The 15,138-nt window shown below is 35.8% G+C and overlaps 2 protein-coding genes and 1 long non-coding RNA gene across 4 annotated transcripts; 1 reads left to right on the top strand and 2 right to left on the bottom strand.

Moving 5' to 3' along the window:
• Positions 1 to 2,100: 2,100 nt before the first annotated feature.
• Positions 2,101 to 5,514, top strand: LOC114315862 (uncharacterized). 2 transcript variants are annotated; one of them, XR_014327392.1, is made up of 5 exons: positions 2,101 to 2,403; positions 4,116 to 4,214; positions 4,303 to 4,411; positions 4,519 to 4,884; positions 5,217 to 5,514. XR_014327392.1 is itself a non-coding variant. In XM_082866043.1 (5 exons), the coding sequence occupies exons 1-5, from the start codon at positions 2,228 to 2,230 to the stop codon at positions 5,334 to 5,336; spliced, it is 708 nt and encodes a 235-aa protein (XP_082722169.1). In that variant the 5' UTR covers positions 2,101 to 2,227; the 3' UTR covers positions 5,337 to 5,514. The 2 variants fall into 2 exon arrangements, 1 of the variants encoding a protein (XP_082722169.1); XM_082866043.1 differs by having other exon boundaries at positions 4,519 to 4,722.
• On the bottom strand, positions 2,169 to 6,894 carry LOC145789452 (uncharacterized). Its single transcript, XR_014327393.1, has 2 exons — positions 6,407 to 6,894; positions 2,169 to 5,917 (listed from the first exon to the last, which is right to left on the bottom strand). It is a non-coding gene; the product is annotated as an uncharacterized LOC145789452 (long non-coding RNA).
• A 4,427-nt stretch (positions 6,895 to 11,321) lies between these two features.
• LOC114315863 (GEM-like protein 5) lies at positions 11,322 to 13,100 on the bottom strand. Its single transcript, XM_082866073.1, has 3 exons — positions 12,324 to 13,100; positions 11,909 to 12,183; positions 11,322 to 11,736 (listed from the first exon to the last, which is right to left on the bottom strand). The coding sequence occupies exons 1-3, from the start codon at positions 12,667 to 12,669 to the stop codon at positions 11,527 to 11,529; spliced, it is 831 nt and encodes a 276-aa protein (XP_082722199.1). The 5' UTR covers positions 12,670 to 13,100; the 3' UTR covers positions 11,322 to 11,526.
• Positions 13,101 to 15,138: the final 2,038 nt, after the last annotated feature.

Raw genomic sequence — 15,138 nt, forward strand, 5'->3', positions numbered from 1 at the left:
AGCAACCCAGATACCGCAGAGTTAACTTACAAGCTAAGTTCAACCAAAGCCTGAAAGGCTCTTACAGTTATGAATTTTGCTTAAACTTGATAAGCAAAGCAAGCCTCCAGCCATACAAAATAATTTTATGGCTAATCCCAATGACATAATGATTATTTAAAAGTTGGTTAACTTCACATGAGGTTATTTCAACTGGTATTTTTTTTTTTTTTTTTTTTTTGGCTGTGGATTCAACTGGTGATGTTTGATACAACTAAGATCTTAATGCTACAAATTCACAATACCTAATGATTTGGAAATTATATATTAGGGAACAAAAACATAATAAAGATGAAAGTGAGAGGAGAAAATTTTGAAATTGTGGGGAAGCAATTTTTAGTTGATACTAAAGATTACTACTACACTATGAAGAAATTAATTGCGGCCCTGATCATAATAACAAATTAAAATCCATTTTTCTTTGGAAAGGAAGCAAACAGAACCATGCTGAACTTGAATCATTATAGATATTCATGTCCGAGTCCTTCCAATATTGCCCATCCCGGGAGTAGTTGGCTCTCGAAGGATGCAAAGGGTCATATATATATATATATATATATACATAAAATAAATATAAAATTAAACAGGTTCAGTGTGCAAGTTGACTGACCAAGGGTGCCAGCTGGTGGGTAGTGCCAGATTGAATCTTTCAAGAAGAAGAAAAATCTCCTCCTTTGTAGAAATCCTATCTCCATCATGAACATCCCAAGTCATTACATTTTGTGGGTGTGTTCCTGCAACCCCTTCACGAGAATATATTCGTTTTCTTTATGGCCAGCGATTGAGCTATAGCGTGCAGCTGATCAGAGGCAGAATGGGGGAGAAAAAAAGAAAAAGAGGAGGATATAAAGAAAATATAATTCCTTTATGGGCAGCTAAATAATGCAAAATGAGATATGATATGGATCAAGCAAATTGATTTGAGGAATGAGGACAGAAATTACGTGGCAATACATATCAGAATCTAGATGCTATGGCTATAAATAGAGGCTGCGGCAAGTAAGTAAGTATTGGCATCCCATATCCCATTGATTGAAAGCATGATTTCATAATATATGAGAGCTGAGGAAGAGAGGCCTTACATGAAGATAAAGAGTCTAATTGTTTGGTAGCCAAGGATGACTTGCCTGCTCCACTCCATCCGATCCGGTACATATATATATATATATATATATATTGATCCCTTGTTTGGTTTCAGGCAGTCTCCTTGGCTAACCTCACTGGCTCTTCTCTTTCATGCTAGTCCTTCTCTTTCTAATTCCCTTCACAACCAATATCCCACACACCACATTATCTCCTCTCCTCTCCTCTCCGTGTAATTGGATTGGTGCTTTCTCTTGCATGCAAAAAATGCAAGCATGCATGGCCATTGAACTGTCATCATTATATATAGTATTAGTCTGCAGTGTAGCAGCAAATCAATTTCTATTAGATTGACACGTGGATGTCCTGAGATATTCATGTCTTAATTAAGTCATAAGAAATTTATTTAACCACCCATTTAAGACACGTGAATGTAAACCTTAACCATAGAAAGCTCTCCTGCACCAGCTATTCCAACTGGTGAGCATGGCAACAAAAGAGAAACTTTGATCAAGAAAATAAACTAGGTAAGTTTTAAATGTATTTCCTGCAAAATTGTTGCAGTATTTTATATTTAATGTGATTGTATCAACTACCTATACATAAAATATCCTCATGATTACATTCTCTTTATATTTGTGATAAACAAAACCCTAAGAATATGTAATATAGAAATGTTATGTATCTAAATATATATATATATATATATATATCTAGAAAAAAATATTTAAAATTTAAATTTGATATGGTGTAGACTTGACCCAAGTCCAAGATAAATTTAATCCACAATTTGCATATTAAATTTTAAATATTTTTCAAGCCATAATATAAGCAGCATTTGTGTTCGCAATATGTAAATGTATATGTATATCACCTCTGAACATGGTCTTGACCCAATAAGTGAATTACGAGGCCCGGCCCAGTTAGGTCAGAAAAACGATGTCGTCTTACAAGCCATCGGATCGGATTAGACCAATTCGATAGAGAAAATTACGGTCTAAACCCTACTTGTTAAATGATATGATATGAGTCTGATACTGTCCCAATCTCTCTCTCTCTATTTGGAAAAAAACTTGAACAACTTGACGAACCGTTCAATTCAACCATGGCGACTCAGATCGCGAAATGCCTGGTCTCCGTACTGATAGCAGCTCTGTTCCTGACACTGGCGAGCTCGGACGCCCCTTTCATCGTCGCCCACAAGAAGGCCACTCTCACCAGGCTCAAGTCCGGTGTCGAACGTGTCTCCGCTTCCATCGACATCTACAACCAAGGATCTGCGTATGCCATTCAACCATTTCCTTTCTCTTTAGTCTTCGTTGATCTCTCTGAAATTATCTCTAGATCGACTCAGCCCTTCCTCTTGCCTTCTCCGAGAGATATTGGCCTTGTTTGGTTTGTTTTCCAGAAAAAATTTTGAAAAAAATTCCTTACAAATAAATTTTCAAAAATAATCAAACCAAACAAATTTTTTTAAAAAACACCTCAAAATTTTGTTTAGTTACTTATATCAAATCAATCATTTTTTTTAAAACTCTCTCTCCAAAATAATTTTTCAAAAAAAAAAAAAAACAAACAAACAAACAAACCAAACAAGTTTTTCGTACTTTTTAACTCAAAATCTACCCTACAAACACAAACACAAACCAAACACACCCATTGATTTCATGTGTGCGTTGGATTCATGATAGTGTCATTTTATTTACCGCGAGTGAATTCGTGATGATCTTATATGAGATTAATTATGTTCTTTGATTGCACAATTTGCATATTCATTGTTTGGAGGATGCTGGTTAATTTAGCTCTATACTGTTTCTGTTTTATATTCTAACTAACTGTGGATGTTTATCTTCTTACGGAGATTGATTGTGATTTATTTTCTTATTCACTAATTTTACTTATTCTAATTCTTGTACATAGTTTACTTTTATAAAAGAAAATAAAATAAAAATGCCTGGGAAAGCTTGATCACTACTTTAAAATTGGATATCAAATTTTACACATGTTCCTTTTTGAAACCTCAGTTTTTATGTAAAAATTATTACATAAAAACCTCAGTATTCTTTTCCTTGGTAATAAAGTTCATCGAGAGTAGTGATCATTTCCGTAAGTTGCATTTGCTTGCAAACCTAAAATTAGCATATGCTACTTGCCTTTGGAACCGAGATACTTTTTGCTTTTTCATCAGAGGCAAATGTTCAATTGACAATTGTAGTTATGGAAAGGATTTGGGTTCATTTTTCTTACTTTACTGTCATAACTATTTGATATTTAAAAAAAGGTTTGATCAAGGAAAGAGTATTGGTTTCATTGCTGCTACACATTGAAAATTTTACTTCTTAGTATTTAATGGATTCCTGTGTTCAAATGGTTCTAAATAATGAAAGTTAATGTGAAGGAGAGACTGATTTTTGTTTTATTACTCATTTTCACTTTTTGTGGTAGTAAAAATGATATGAATTTATTTAATTTAACTGAGCATATGGCCCTTGACAGAACGAAATAGCAAAAAATAATTTATGTAGTTGACTCCGCCTGATTGGGACATAACACAAGGTTTGGTACCATTGGCTCCTAATACCATTCTTAGCAATTGACTATCTCTGGCACACAGTAGAAGAAATTGATTGTGCTAACAATATGCTGGGACCATCAACCAGCATGCCTTTGGTGGTAGGAGCATCGTTACTAAGTTGTTCTATCCAAGTTTCCTTTTCTCCTTTTGAGTAACTATTTGATTATGAAGATTTAAATTAATGCAATCTGATCTATTTGCAAACTATGATCACACGGTTAATTTTTCAACCATTTCACTTCGTGGAATGTGTTGTTAATGCCTTACATAAGATTCTTGTTGATATTTGGTACTCTCTCACTCTCTCCTCCTAATAACAATTGCTGACTTTTCTTGGGTGTAATTTTATATTTTTCTTATTACATTATGCCCTCTTACACTTTGGTATTTTCTGTACATTGTTGTATTGTATCTTCAGGACTGCATATGATGTAAGTCTAACTGATGATAGCTGGTCCAAAGATGTTTTTCACATTATCAGTGGAAACACTTCAATGTCATGGGAAAGGCTTGATGTGTGAGTTTCACATTCTGCAAAGACTCCATATTCCAATTTGTTGAATTAATATCTTTATTTTTATCATGCTAACTTGTATAATCGGCAGTGGCGCTCTTGTATCGCATGATTTTGAATTGGAGTCCGAAGTACAAGCACTGTTCTATGGTGCACCAGCAGTTATCACATTCCGCATCCCCACAAAGGCTGCTCTACAGGTTTGCCATTCCAGCCATTTCATTTGTATATATAGAAAAATGTGTATACATGTATTTATCTGTTTAATGTGAATGATTTGCAATCTTTTCACTATTACCATTTTCAGGAGGCTTATTCGACTCCAATTCTGCCTTTAGATATCCTCGCAGACAGACCTCCGGTGAAAAAGTTTGAGTGGGTAGGTCTCTCTCAAGTAATAGATTTATCAATCAATTTCTTTATAGACACACTGCCCCTTGTTCACTTTGTGACATTCTTGTGTTTTTACATGGCATTGTGGTTGGCGTTGACCAAATTTTCTCAGGCTAAGGTATGTCCTATTGTTGTTATTACCCCCATTTTTTTATTAATTTTTTTTTTTTTTTAAATTTTGAAACGCAGGATACAGATAATTTTATCACTATAGCTGTTATTTTTCTCATTACTATTATGTGCACTTGCATATGACAAATTAGGAGTGCATATGCCAGAGGTTAGTGAATTAATGAGCTACATGTTACAAATGGAGTAATAGTGGGACCAACATTGGGTGAACAAGAAGATGGAGACAAAAAATATAAATAAATAAAAAAAAAAGTATTGCCAGAAATCAAAGTTTATGTCAAATATAAAAAATCGAAGAAGATATATTTGGGTTGTCCAACATGTTTTGTTGTTTTTGTTTTCATTTATTTTCAAGAGATATCTTTGTCCTGTTAGTCATGTATTTATATCCATCTGATCGTCAAATATGAAGCACTCTTGAATGAATTCTAGGACTTCTGCAGAACTGATTGACTTTTCCGACTTGACTCTTATCTGCAGACTTTGTTGGCAAAGTATGGATCCTTGATTTCTGTGATCTCCATTATGGCTTCGTTTGTCTACCTGGTTGCAACCCCATCAAAATCTAATGCTGCAAAAGGAAGCAAGAAGAAGCGCTAATGAATAAAGAGGCTAACACCCTTGGTAACATCCATTAGCAGGTCTGCCATTAGCTTCAGTTTGAGGCAAATAGTTTGTCAAAATCTAGTGTTGTTAGTCAAAGAGTTTTTTTCCCCTCCCCCTTGTTTACTTTAGGACTTCGTTTGTGAAAGTTTCTAATGAAGTGGGTGTTTGGAAAGTGGCTATTATTTAGACTTTTTGGCTTTTTGGCTATTCTAATTTTTGTGTTTGGGAAAATATGATGGATTTTTATTTGAGTTGTTGTATTGGAAAATGTGTTTAAAATGATGTGAGGCTGAAATGACAAATTTGTCTCTAACTCACTTTTTCCAAAATTGGTCTAAAGGGGTAAAATTGTCATTTCCTATCTATGGGACTAGGCTGTCTCCACTGCCGGCTGCTTTTTTTTTAATTAATATAAATAATTGATTTAATACGGCTGAGGTTATTTGGCTTTTTTCTTGAATGGGGCTAAAATAGCCTCTCACTTCACTTCCCAAACACCGCCTATGATTAGCTAGACGTGAGATTATGAGATCTGCTGCTGATATTTGGGCTGCTGTTGCGCACTCTAGAATTACCTAAGAAGCACGGACACTTCTAAGAAGGTGACGTATTCGTGTCGTATCCGTGTCGGACACCGATACTCTTTGGACACTCTCAGGACACGTGTCCGACACTCTTCAAAACGTGTCCTATTTTTTAAATTTTTTTAAAGACTTGGACACTCTTTGGACACTTGAAGGACATACGTGTCCATCGCTTAAATACAAGTGTCTAACGATTAGACATATGTGAAATTAATTATAAGTTTGAACAAAACAACTTAAGATACAATAATAAAACAAAAACTATATAAATTTATAGGAATTAGTGTCATATTGTATTTTTTATTATCTTTTTAATGATATATTCATATATATAACATATAATAAATATATAAAATTACATATTTCATGCGTGTCCCTCACGTGTCGTGTCCTACATTTTTTGAAAATTAACGTGTCAGCGTGTCTGTGTCGTACTCGTCTCGTGTCACGTGTCCGTGTCCATGCTTCTTAGAGAATTACTATCAACTTAAACTACTGTCCAAAGTTCCATCTGCAGTTGTCTCTGTACATTTCTTGATCGGGGACCTCTTATCAGTTTTGAATTGTATTAATTCTGTTGAGAACTAGTTCTTGTTATGCTGATGAAATTTTGGACCATTTTGCATATCTCAGTTTGCTTGGAACAAGAGTTGTGATTTGTTGATAGTGAAGAGATTTGAGGGTTATTTCTGCTCTCTACTTTTTGTTATTTTGTGTAGCACAAAATTTGCCTTGATGGACTCTATGTTGTAGGTAATGAATTTGGAGCAATATTATAGAATTGAGTCCCTCCAACCTCTGTTATTTTATGCATTCAGAAATATGTTATATGTAACAGCAAACAGCAAATGGGTTGGTATAGGGCGATGATTATGTCCATATTTTCACAATGATTTGCCGGGGGATGATCCTCTTTTTCATTGTCATCTGCCTGGACTGGACACAATTGAGTTGTCATGGATTCATCTATTGTTAGTGTGTGGATTGTTAAATTATTTTTATATAAAATAATAAAACAAATAAAATTATGATTTTTACTTAACAAAAAATACAAAAACATTAAACATTAATGTTATAAAAAAAAATGCCCAACAAGTATATTAAAAAAAAAAAAATTGCAATTGACTGGTTGACCAGCCGGACGATCGGCCGGATTTTTGGGCAGACGTCCGGTAACACCTTAAGCTGAACGGATTAACTTCTAATATCACCTCCTCGCACAGACTACCAATCCGGACCTCCAAGGGCTTTCATAGTTTGAACGGATTATTAATACAAACCTTCATTTCCAAAATAAACATGGAGTTGGGGGCCTATTCATCTATCACAGTCCACTCCAGACTGTAATAGCAAAAAACAAACGGGGCATTAGAGTTGAACTCAGACCTACTCCTATTACCATTTACAGATGCATAAAATGTTTTTACTTTTTATTTTTTAGAAAGGATATAATTGCAATAATAACCATATATAAGTGTCTACAATAGTGAATCTTTTCAGACAATTATAGATTCTATGACAACTCACTTCTTGTATTTTGTTCATTATAATGAGAAATTATGTTAAAAATTCTAAATAAATTATTAAAATTTTTATTAAACCTTTCACGTAAACGCATGTAATTTGTGTAATAGCATTTATTTATAATAAGTGCCAGGAAAGGTAGTATCTGAACTATGATGGCCCAAATTCAAGCTGTTGGGAAATATTTTGTGTTCTCGATAGCGATGATAGTTGAAATATTTGAATGGCAGAATGTTTATAGGCTTATGTTGACCGTATTTTGTGAAGTTGCTTGTAAAAGTTGAGCCAAATTTATTTATGTTCAGTGGTGCTATTAAACAGCCATTTAAACTCACCGTCTGACTGGACGCTGCTCCTAGCTGTGTTGTACTGTAATTTAGGTCTTGTTGGCATAAATTAAAAAAATTTAAAAATTATTATTTTATTTAAGTCACATTATTTTATTTAAATCACATCGCTTCTCTACCACATCACTTCAAACTGAACTCATACACAACTCATGTTTCATAAAAAATCAAAAAATACACTTATTTAGATCATTCCAAACAACTCCTTAATCTCAAGGTTTTGCATTGACGCAAAGTTAGGCACCGTTTGGGAAGAAGATTTGTAGGCTTTTTTAGCTATTTTAATCACAAAAAACAAAATAGGCTATTTTAATCATGTTAGAATTTACCAATTTACTCCTCCACCTACCATCTCCACTAGCACCCACTTCACCTACCACCTCCACTACACTACACCTACTACCCAAACCCTCTCCTATATAATGCCACTCTGATTTGTAATACATATATATCAATACAACAATCAATCAATAATAAATAAATTCTTACATGGTATCAGAGCAAGGTTAACAACTTAGTAATTCCGCTTCACCGGCGGGCGGCAACCTCGCCTTGACCGCCCGCCGGACAAACCCAAATTTCCTTAATTTCTTCTCCAATGGCAGATTCCAGTTCGAAACCATCCCTGATGGCCTCCCTCCTTCAGAAGCAGAGCCTTTCAGTCAGTCAGTCACCGCCGGCCTTCTGGTAAACGTAGGTGAGGCCACACTTGCCACAGTAGTGACGGTCGAAGTGATTGGCCATGAAGGTTCCAGCACCACACTCGGCGTTGGGGCACTCCTTCCTCAGCCTCTGAACCTTGCCGGAGTCATCGACCTTCAGCAGCAGACATCCTTGGATTTCACTTCCATGATGCCTTTTGCCTCCACTGGCACTGGCTGAGTGGTTGCATTGACCTCATCCTTCAAATCTTCTTCCATCTTATCGGGTATTTCAACTTCGTGAGTCGGCATCACATCATCAGATAAATCAAGCTGCAGAGCCCGGATATCCTCCTCGATATCCATTGTTTGAGAGGCAGTGAGACTCAGCACCGGCCCTTCTCCTCTCTCTCGGCATCTCTCTCTCACTCAGCACCTCCATTGACAAACCCAAAATCCTCTTCTCTCTCGGGGGGACACCCAGCATGTTTTTTTTTTTTTTCAAAGAATAAACACACACACCCCGCACTATTGACCCATGCAGAACAGCACCCAATGGATATCAGTGGTGCCCAGCTGCGCTTATCCACCCACTAACCTTTATTTTATTTTATTTTCTTTTTATTATTCTACCACACCCCAACACCACACTCACACCATCCACGCCTTTCTTTTTTTTTATTCCATGGACTGCTCATTGCTTATGTTGACACCATCCCACCACTCATTCTCTCTCTCCTTTTCTACTTTCCAACCCACCACTTTTCCATGGCTTCTCTCTTCCCGAACACATACAAACATATATCTATATTCTTTCCTATTATTATTCTTCTCCTATTCTTCTTCTTATTCACCCAAAAACGGCAAAAAAAAAAAAAAAAACAAAAAACAAAAAACAAAAAACAAAAAAAAAAAAAAAAAAAACAAAAAAACAAAACCAAACCATAACACAAAAACACCACTCCTTTTATTCATGTCGGGGCTCACCCCGTTCACCATTTTACATCCAACACAAAAAAAAAAAAAAAAAAAAAAAAAAAAAAAAAAAAATGAGACACACCCACAAAACAACCACACCCCCAGTGGGATTTTTTCTTTTCCCTTCTCTACTCTACCGCCGGTCTCTTCTTTTTGCCTCCGTCCTGGGCGGTCCTTGCCGGTGTTGCCTCCGTGTTTCCCACTCCACTGGGCATGATCACTACTCCCTGCTCCTCCACTGCAGCATATGGCGGCCCTCCAAATCGGAACATCACGGTGGCCTTCCGCTTCAGCTCCTTGTTTTCTGCCCTTAGCACGCTTATCTCTGCTCGCGCATCCTTATACATGCGTTGGAGCAGAGCCAGCTGGGAGTTTAAATGCTGCACCTCATTTGTCCTACTCTGCAGCCGGTTCGACAAATTTGTGACCGCCGTCATGGTTTCCACGCATGACTTCAGAGTATACTGATTAGCCTCAATATCAGTTTGCATCGCCATTTTTTGCTCCACCGACCGCATCGGATAGTTCAATGGAGCAAAACCAGAGGTGTTTGGTTGCGGTTCACTGGCCACCGCACCAGTTATTTCTCTTGTGGGCTCGTTCAGTTCTGGAAAGAGAGTGAGCAGGTTTTGGGTAACTGGACGGGAAGAAGAGGCCATGTTTTTGAGTTGCTAAGTGTTTCAGAGAAGGGTTGGTTTCCGGGTGTTTCAAGATTTTCAGAGACAAGCTCTCCGAGCGTTCAGAGGTTTCAGACTCGTATACACAGCCTTCGCCTCAACCTTGTTTTAAATAGCCAGGGCCAGCCACGCGCATCGCGCGCCTCTTGCCGCCCGACAAACTGGCACGCCTTTTCATGGCACATCTTTTGATAAAGTGGGCACGCCTTTTGATGGCACGCCTTTTGAAAAATTGGGCACACCTTTTGAGGGTGCAACTTTTCCAACGGTCCGACATGACCCCATAAACTGTCTTTTACAACGGTCCGACATGACCCCATAAACTGTCCCGACATTTGATTCCGGTTAGCCTTTTTCAACGGTCCGACATGACCCCATAAACTGTCCCGACATTGGTTCCGGTTAGCATCCAGTGTCCTCTACCACGTTATGACACCCCCTTACAGTGTCCTCTACAACGTTATGACACCCCCATCCCGTGTCCTCTACATCGTTATGACACCACCATCCAGTGTCCTCTACCACGTTATGGCACCACCTTTCAGAGTCTTCACCAACGGTCTGACACGACCATACAGTGTCTCCTATCTTTTTTTTTTATTTTTATTTTTATGTATTTTATTGTTTATTTTTATGTATTTTCTTGTTTTGTTCCTCTCTTCAAACTCAAGTTGGTTAGTTTCTATCCTCCTTGAGTTTGCGGGGGGCTGTTAGAATTTACCAATTTACTCCTCCACCTACCATCTCCACTAGCACCCACTTCACCTACCACCTCCACTACACTACACCTACTACCCAAACCCTCTCCTATATAATGCCACTCTGATTTGTAATACATATATATCAATACAACAATCAATCAATAATAAATAAATTCTTACAAATCACAACCAACAAAATATCACATCCAACCTATAATCATTATACTCTTCTCTCACAAAAAAAGTCGAAAAAATCAAAAAGTCAAAATCCTTTCCAAACCAAGCTTTTTAACTCAAACTAAAATAGTTAAAAAAATCAAAAAATTAAAAAGTCAACCTACTTTCCAAACCAACCCTTAATATATTCAATTTGACCATAAGAATGTGATTAAATAGTTGCCGGTTTTTAACGTTTAATGTTGTGGTCACAAATTCAAATTATGTCATGAAATAGCCTCCGCAGCAGGTGGTCTCTCTCGGAATACAACATTTCATCAATACCAAGTCACCTAAGCCTACTCCACGAATTTTAAAACCTAATAATCAATAATGTCATTACTGGTTGACAAAACGCATGAGGGTGGGGACACAGGATACCATAACCATTCAAAAATAATAATTAAAATAAAAAAAGAAAAAGAAAAATAAGAAGAGGATGATTTAGGCTGCACTGGGCATAAAAGACAGACGATCTCTGATGCCTGATAATTCACTTGTCGTTTTTTCTTGGGTTCATGGTACGGCCGGTTGGACAGCTATTCCAGGTGCTACAATTCCCCGGAGGCTTTCAGAGAGATGACGAGTTGCTTTCTCATAATTGACAAATCCCATGAACCAGAAATCATGGCCGTCAATTGTGACCATCTGGAGATACTTTTCTGATGGATTATCCCTCATGATCACTGGGTTGATGGCGCAGATATTGCCCAGAGGTACCATAACCTGTTCCCATTAATCAACTGATCTCTGTTACTACTACAAATTATTATTAATTATTATTGTTCTAAGAAGAACTAAAAAAACGGAGATTGTTATAGTAATAATAATAATAATAAACGCTTACAATAGTGCTATATTCCATATCAGGGCATGGGTTCAATTTGTTTGTCATTACCTTGTAATAGCTCCAAGACTCTTGGCCGGAGGGTGCAGTGACGGATAGGGGTCGATCGCTGCAAAAAGCTACATGAATGTTGGACAGATAGATAGTTCCGGCGACAGGTCCGGTGATGGTGGAGAGGTAACAGGCAAACGTCTTCTTGAGCTTCTCATTTGGGAAGGTTGCGAAAGTCTGCTTGTACAAAGACTCAAACCCACCTCCTGTTATTGCTTTCGCCGTCAGGTTCACTTTATCCCACGCTGCTCCCGATACAGATGGCCCTGTTTTCACTGTCACAGACAGGAGGAGGAAGAAGAAAAACAAAAACAAAAAAATTAAGACTTTTTGAAATTTTTTCTTGTAGGAAGGAAGGATTTAATGGGTGTTAATTTGTGAAAGAATGAATAAATTGTTTGAAGAAGATACATACGATGGTTCCAGATATTGTGGGAGGTGATCTCGGCCTTTTTGCTCCAGGAGTTGAACTTATGGAGAATACATTCCATGGGACTGGTGGTGGTGTTAGGCTTGTCAACTGAGGAGTAGTAGAGGTACGGGTGGTTGGTCTGCTGGGCTTGGGAGTGATCGCCTCCTCCTCCTCCTCCTCCGGCAGTCCATAAGGCGGCCTTTTGATTGGCGGGGTGCGAAGTGGGTACAGCAGGTGCACCCATGATGTGGGTCCCCCATTTCTCGGAGTTCCCTACTGCTGTTGTTACTGGAGGAGGAGGAGGACCCCAGTATGACGGCCCAGCTTGATGAGTACTGCCGTTGTTCATCGTGGTGGTTGGAGGAGGAGATCTTCAATGAAGGGGAAGGAGAAGGATAAGGAGAATATTAAAATTAACTCTCTTGCGTTGAGGATGAGGATGAGGATGAGGATGAGAGCATCAGTTCTCTTGTGATATTTTTGCTATTTGCTTTATTATTGGTAGGACAACCCACAATCCCTGTCTATCAATAGAGGGAAAGACCATCAATACCAAGGGCTGTGAAAGCGAAAAGTTTGACTAATATTGATGGAATAATCATTTTTCAAAAATAACTAAAAGGGATTCTTAAGAATGGGAAACTAACTCAGGTTGCTTAACCGTGTCTGTTCTGTATTTATATATACTAGCATTTGCTTTCTCTGTTTTGAATTTTGAGTTGGCTTCTAAAAATCGATTACGCCTACACGCATGACGGGGAGCGTTCACACTTCACATATGAAGCTTCTCATTATTATTTTTTGCTTTTGTTTTTCTTCGAGGTTGGATCTGATCCCCCTCCACCCCCGGCAACGGGAAATTATTTAGTAATTTCAAATTTTTCATAGTATTATAAGTGATGAAAAAGATAAATAGGTGGAGTATTATATTGAATTATTAAAAATTATAAATAACATATTAAATAATAATTAATTAAGAAACACAGGAATGTAATAATGTGAAAATAAAGTATGCCGAATATTAATTAGCTTGTTTGGCTTGCAACGCAGCATTCACTTATTTGAAATTTTTTATTCTTCATATTTTTTTAATATTTTAAATAATTTTTTCAATTTTACTAATTTATTAAATACTAAATATATATATATATATATATGATTTCAATATATTTTTCATATTTTGTGTATTTATTGATTTTTTAAAATATTTTTTTATAAATATTTTACTTTTTAGATATATTTAAGTAAGGTATATTTAAAAAAATAAAAATATTATTTAAAATTTTAAAATATTCACTAGAAATTAAAAAAATATAAAAAATTAAAAATTAAATTTGTAAAAAATTAAATTTAAAAAATTAAAACTAAACACAGTGAATATTTTGATAGCATACATTAACCGATCCAATTGGAAAGCAAAATGCAGCACTTGTGTTGCTATCCATGTCTAAGTTAGTTTTATTAATTTTTTTTTTTACATTAACGATGCGTTTCACAGTTTTAAATTTCAGTAAGTTTAAAATAAATTTAAATAACCCTACAACAGTCTAACTAGATCCTATTAAACAATGCAAATAATTAACATAGATTTAGGCGACCCTACAATAATCTAACTAGATCCTCTAGTACAAAGCTTGGTGGTTTTTTCAATTCACTTACTATTAAAAAATGCTCTCACTTCTCTCTATTTTATTTAGAGCAGTGTTATTCAAATCAAAAAATTAGATCATTTTTTTAAGTTTAATGATCAATCAATCACTTAATCTGTTATTTCTCTTTCACATCTTTTTTAATTATCAACTAGTTATATCACTTAGTGTGACAACCACCTCCTTAATTAAGTAAATTAATTATATTGATTATGTGTTTATTGTTAATTATGTGATTATGTGTTGTTGAGTATTATTGATTGTCACGTGATCATTTGAATTGTGTTATTGTGAACAGATAGGATAGAATGAGATATAAATCTGGTTGATTCGGTAATTTTAACAAGTTAGAATCAATTAATTAGGTAGAGAATTAGAGCCTAATTCACATTAGTTTATTTCAATTTAGTTTAATTGAAATCATAATATGATAAGAATTAATTTAATGCGAGTGAATTTGATATTTAATTTAATTTGCCACTTAAGTGTAAATCTAGAATAATTAGAGGCTAATTACATATCCTTGAGCCTATTCTTTAACACAATAAGAAAAGGGAGAGACTTAGTGGGAATTCTTGGAGACAAACATTGTAGAGACCTCTAGGGAAGAAAGAGTTCAAGAAGGAAAAAAGGGAAAGAACTTCACAACCTTCAACAAATTGATTCCTTAAGGTAGGAATTCATCTCTCATCCCATAAAATTGAGTTATAATACACATGAACTCATAGGATTTAAGTTGAATCAAGATGAATTCAAGCATAAATTAGAAGTTTTGTTCAAAAGAATAAGAGTTTAACATGAATATGTCTTAAATTGGAACAATAGGGTGAATTAACTTTCAAACTCAACATGCATGCATAATTTCATGAAAATTTTGTTCTTGTACACTTCACTTCATGCATGAGTCTTCAAAATTGAAAGGAAATTTCATGGGATTTGAAGATTTAAAGCTCAAACTTGTGTGTTTATGTATATACATTTCATTTCAAAGGTTTGATTTGTTTTACATGAAAAAATTGAGTTAATTTAAAGCTGTGAATTATGTTTGATGTTAGAATTTCTAAGTCAAAGTTATTTTCATAGATTTTGAGTTGAATTGCATGAAAATGAAGTTAGAATTTGAAAAGAGAAAGGTCCAAAAACAAGAGCAATTTTTGGACACATTTTGA

The sequence above is a fragment of the Camellia sinensis genome, chromosome 1, assembly GCF_055761805.1.
Source record: "Camellia sinensis isolate YWXY chromosome 1, ASM5576180v1, whole genome shotgun sequence".
In the NCBI taxonomy this organism is placed as follows: Eukaryota; Viridiplantae; Streptophyta; class Magnoliopsida; order Ericales; family Theaceae; genus Camellia; species Camellia sinensis.

Coding starts and splice junctions, on each gene's coding strand:
- LOC114315862 (XM_082866043.1), top strand. CDS start 2,228: ATGGCGACTCAGATCGCGAAATGCCTGGTCTCCGTACTGATAGCAGCT. Junction 2,404..4,115: donor ATCTACAACCAAGGATCTGC/GTATGCCATTCA, acceptor TTGTATCTTCAG/GACTGCATATGATGTAAGTC. Junction 4,412..4,518: donor CCACAAAGGCTGCTCTACAG/GTTTGCCATTCC, acceptor TACCATTTTCAG/GAGGCTTATTCGACTCCAAT.
- LOC114315863 (XM_082866073.1), bottom strand. CDS start 12,669: ATGAACAACGGCAGTACTCATCAAGCTGGGCCGTCATACTGGGGTCCT. Junction 12,184..12,323: donor CCACAATATCTGGAACCATC/GTATGTATCTTC, acceptor TGTCTGTGACAG/TGAAAACAGGGCCATCTGTA. Junction 11,737..11,908: donor AGTCTTGGAGCTATTACAAG/GTAATGACAAAC, acceptor TAATGGGAACAG/GTTATGGTACCTCTGGGCAA.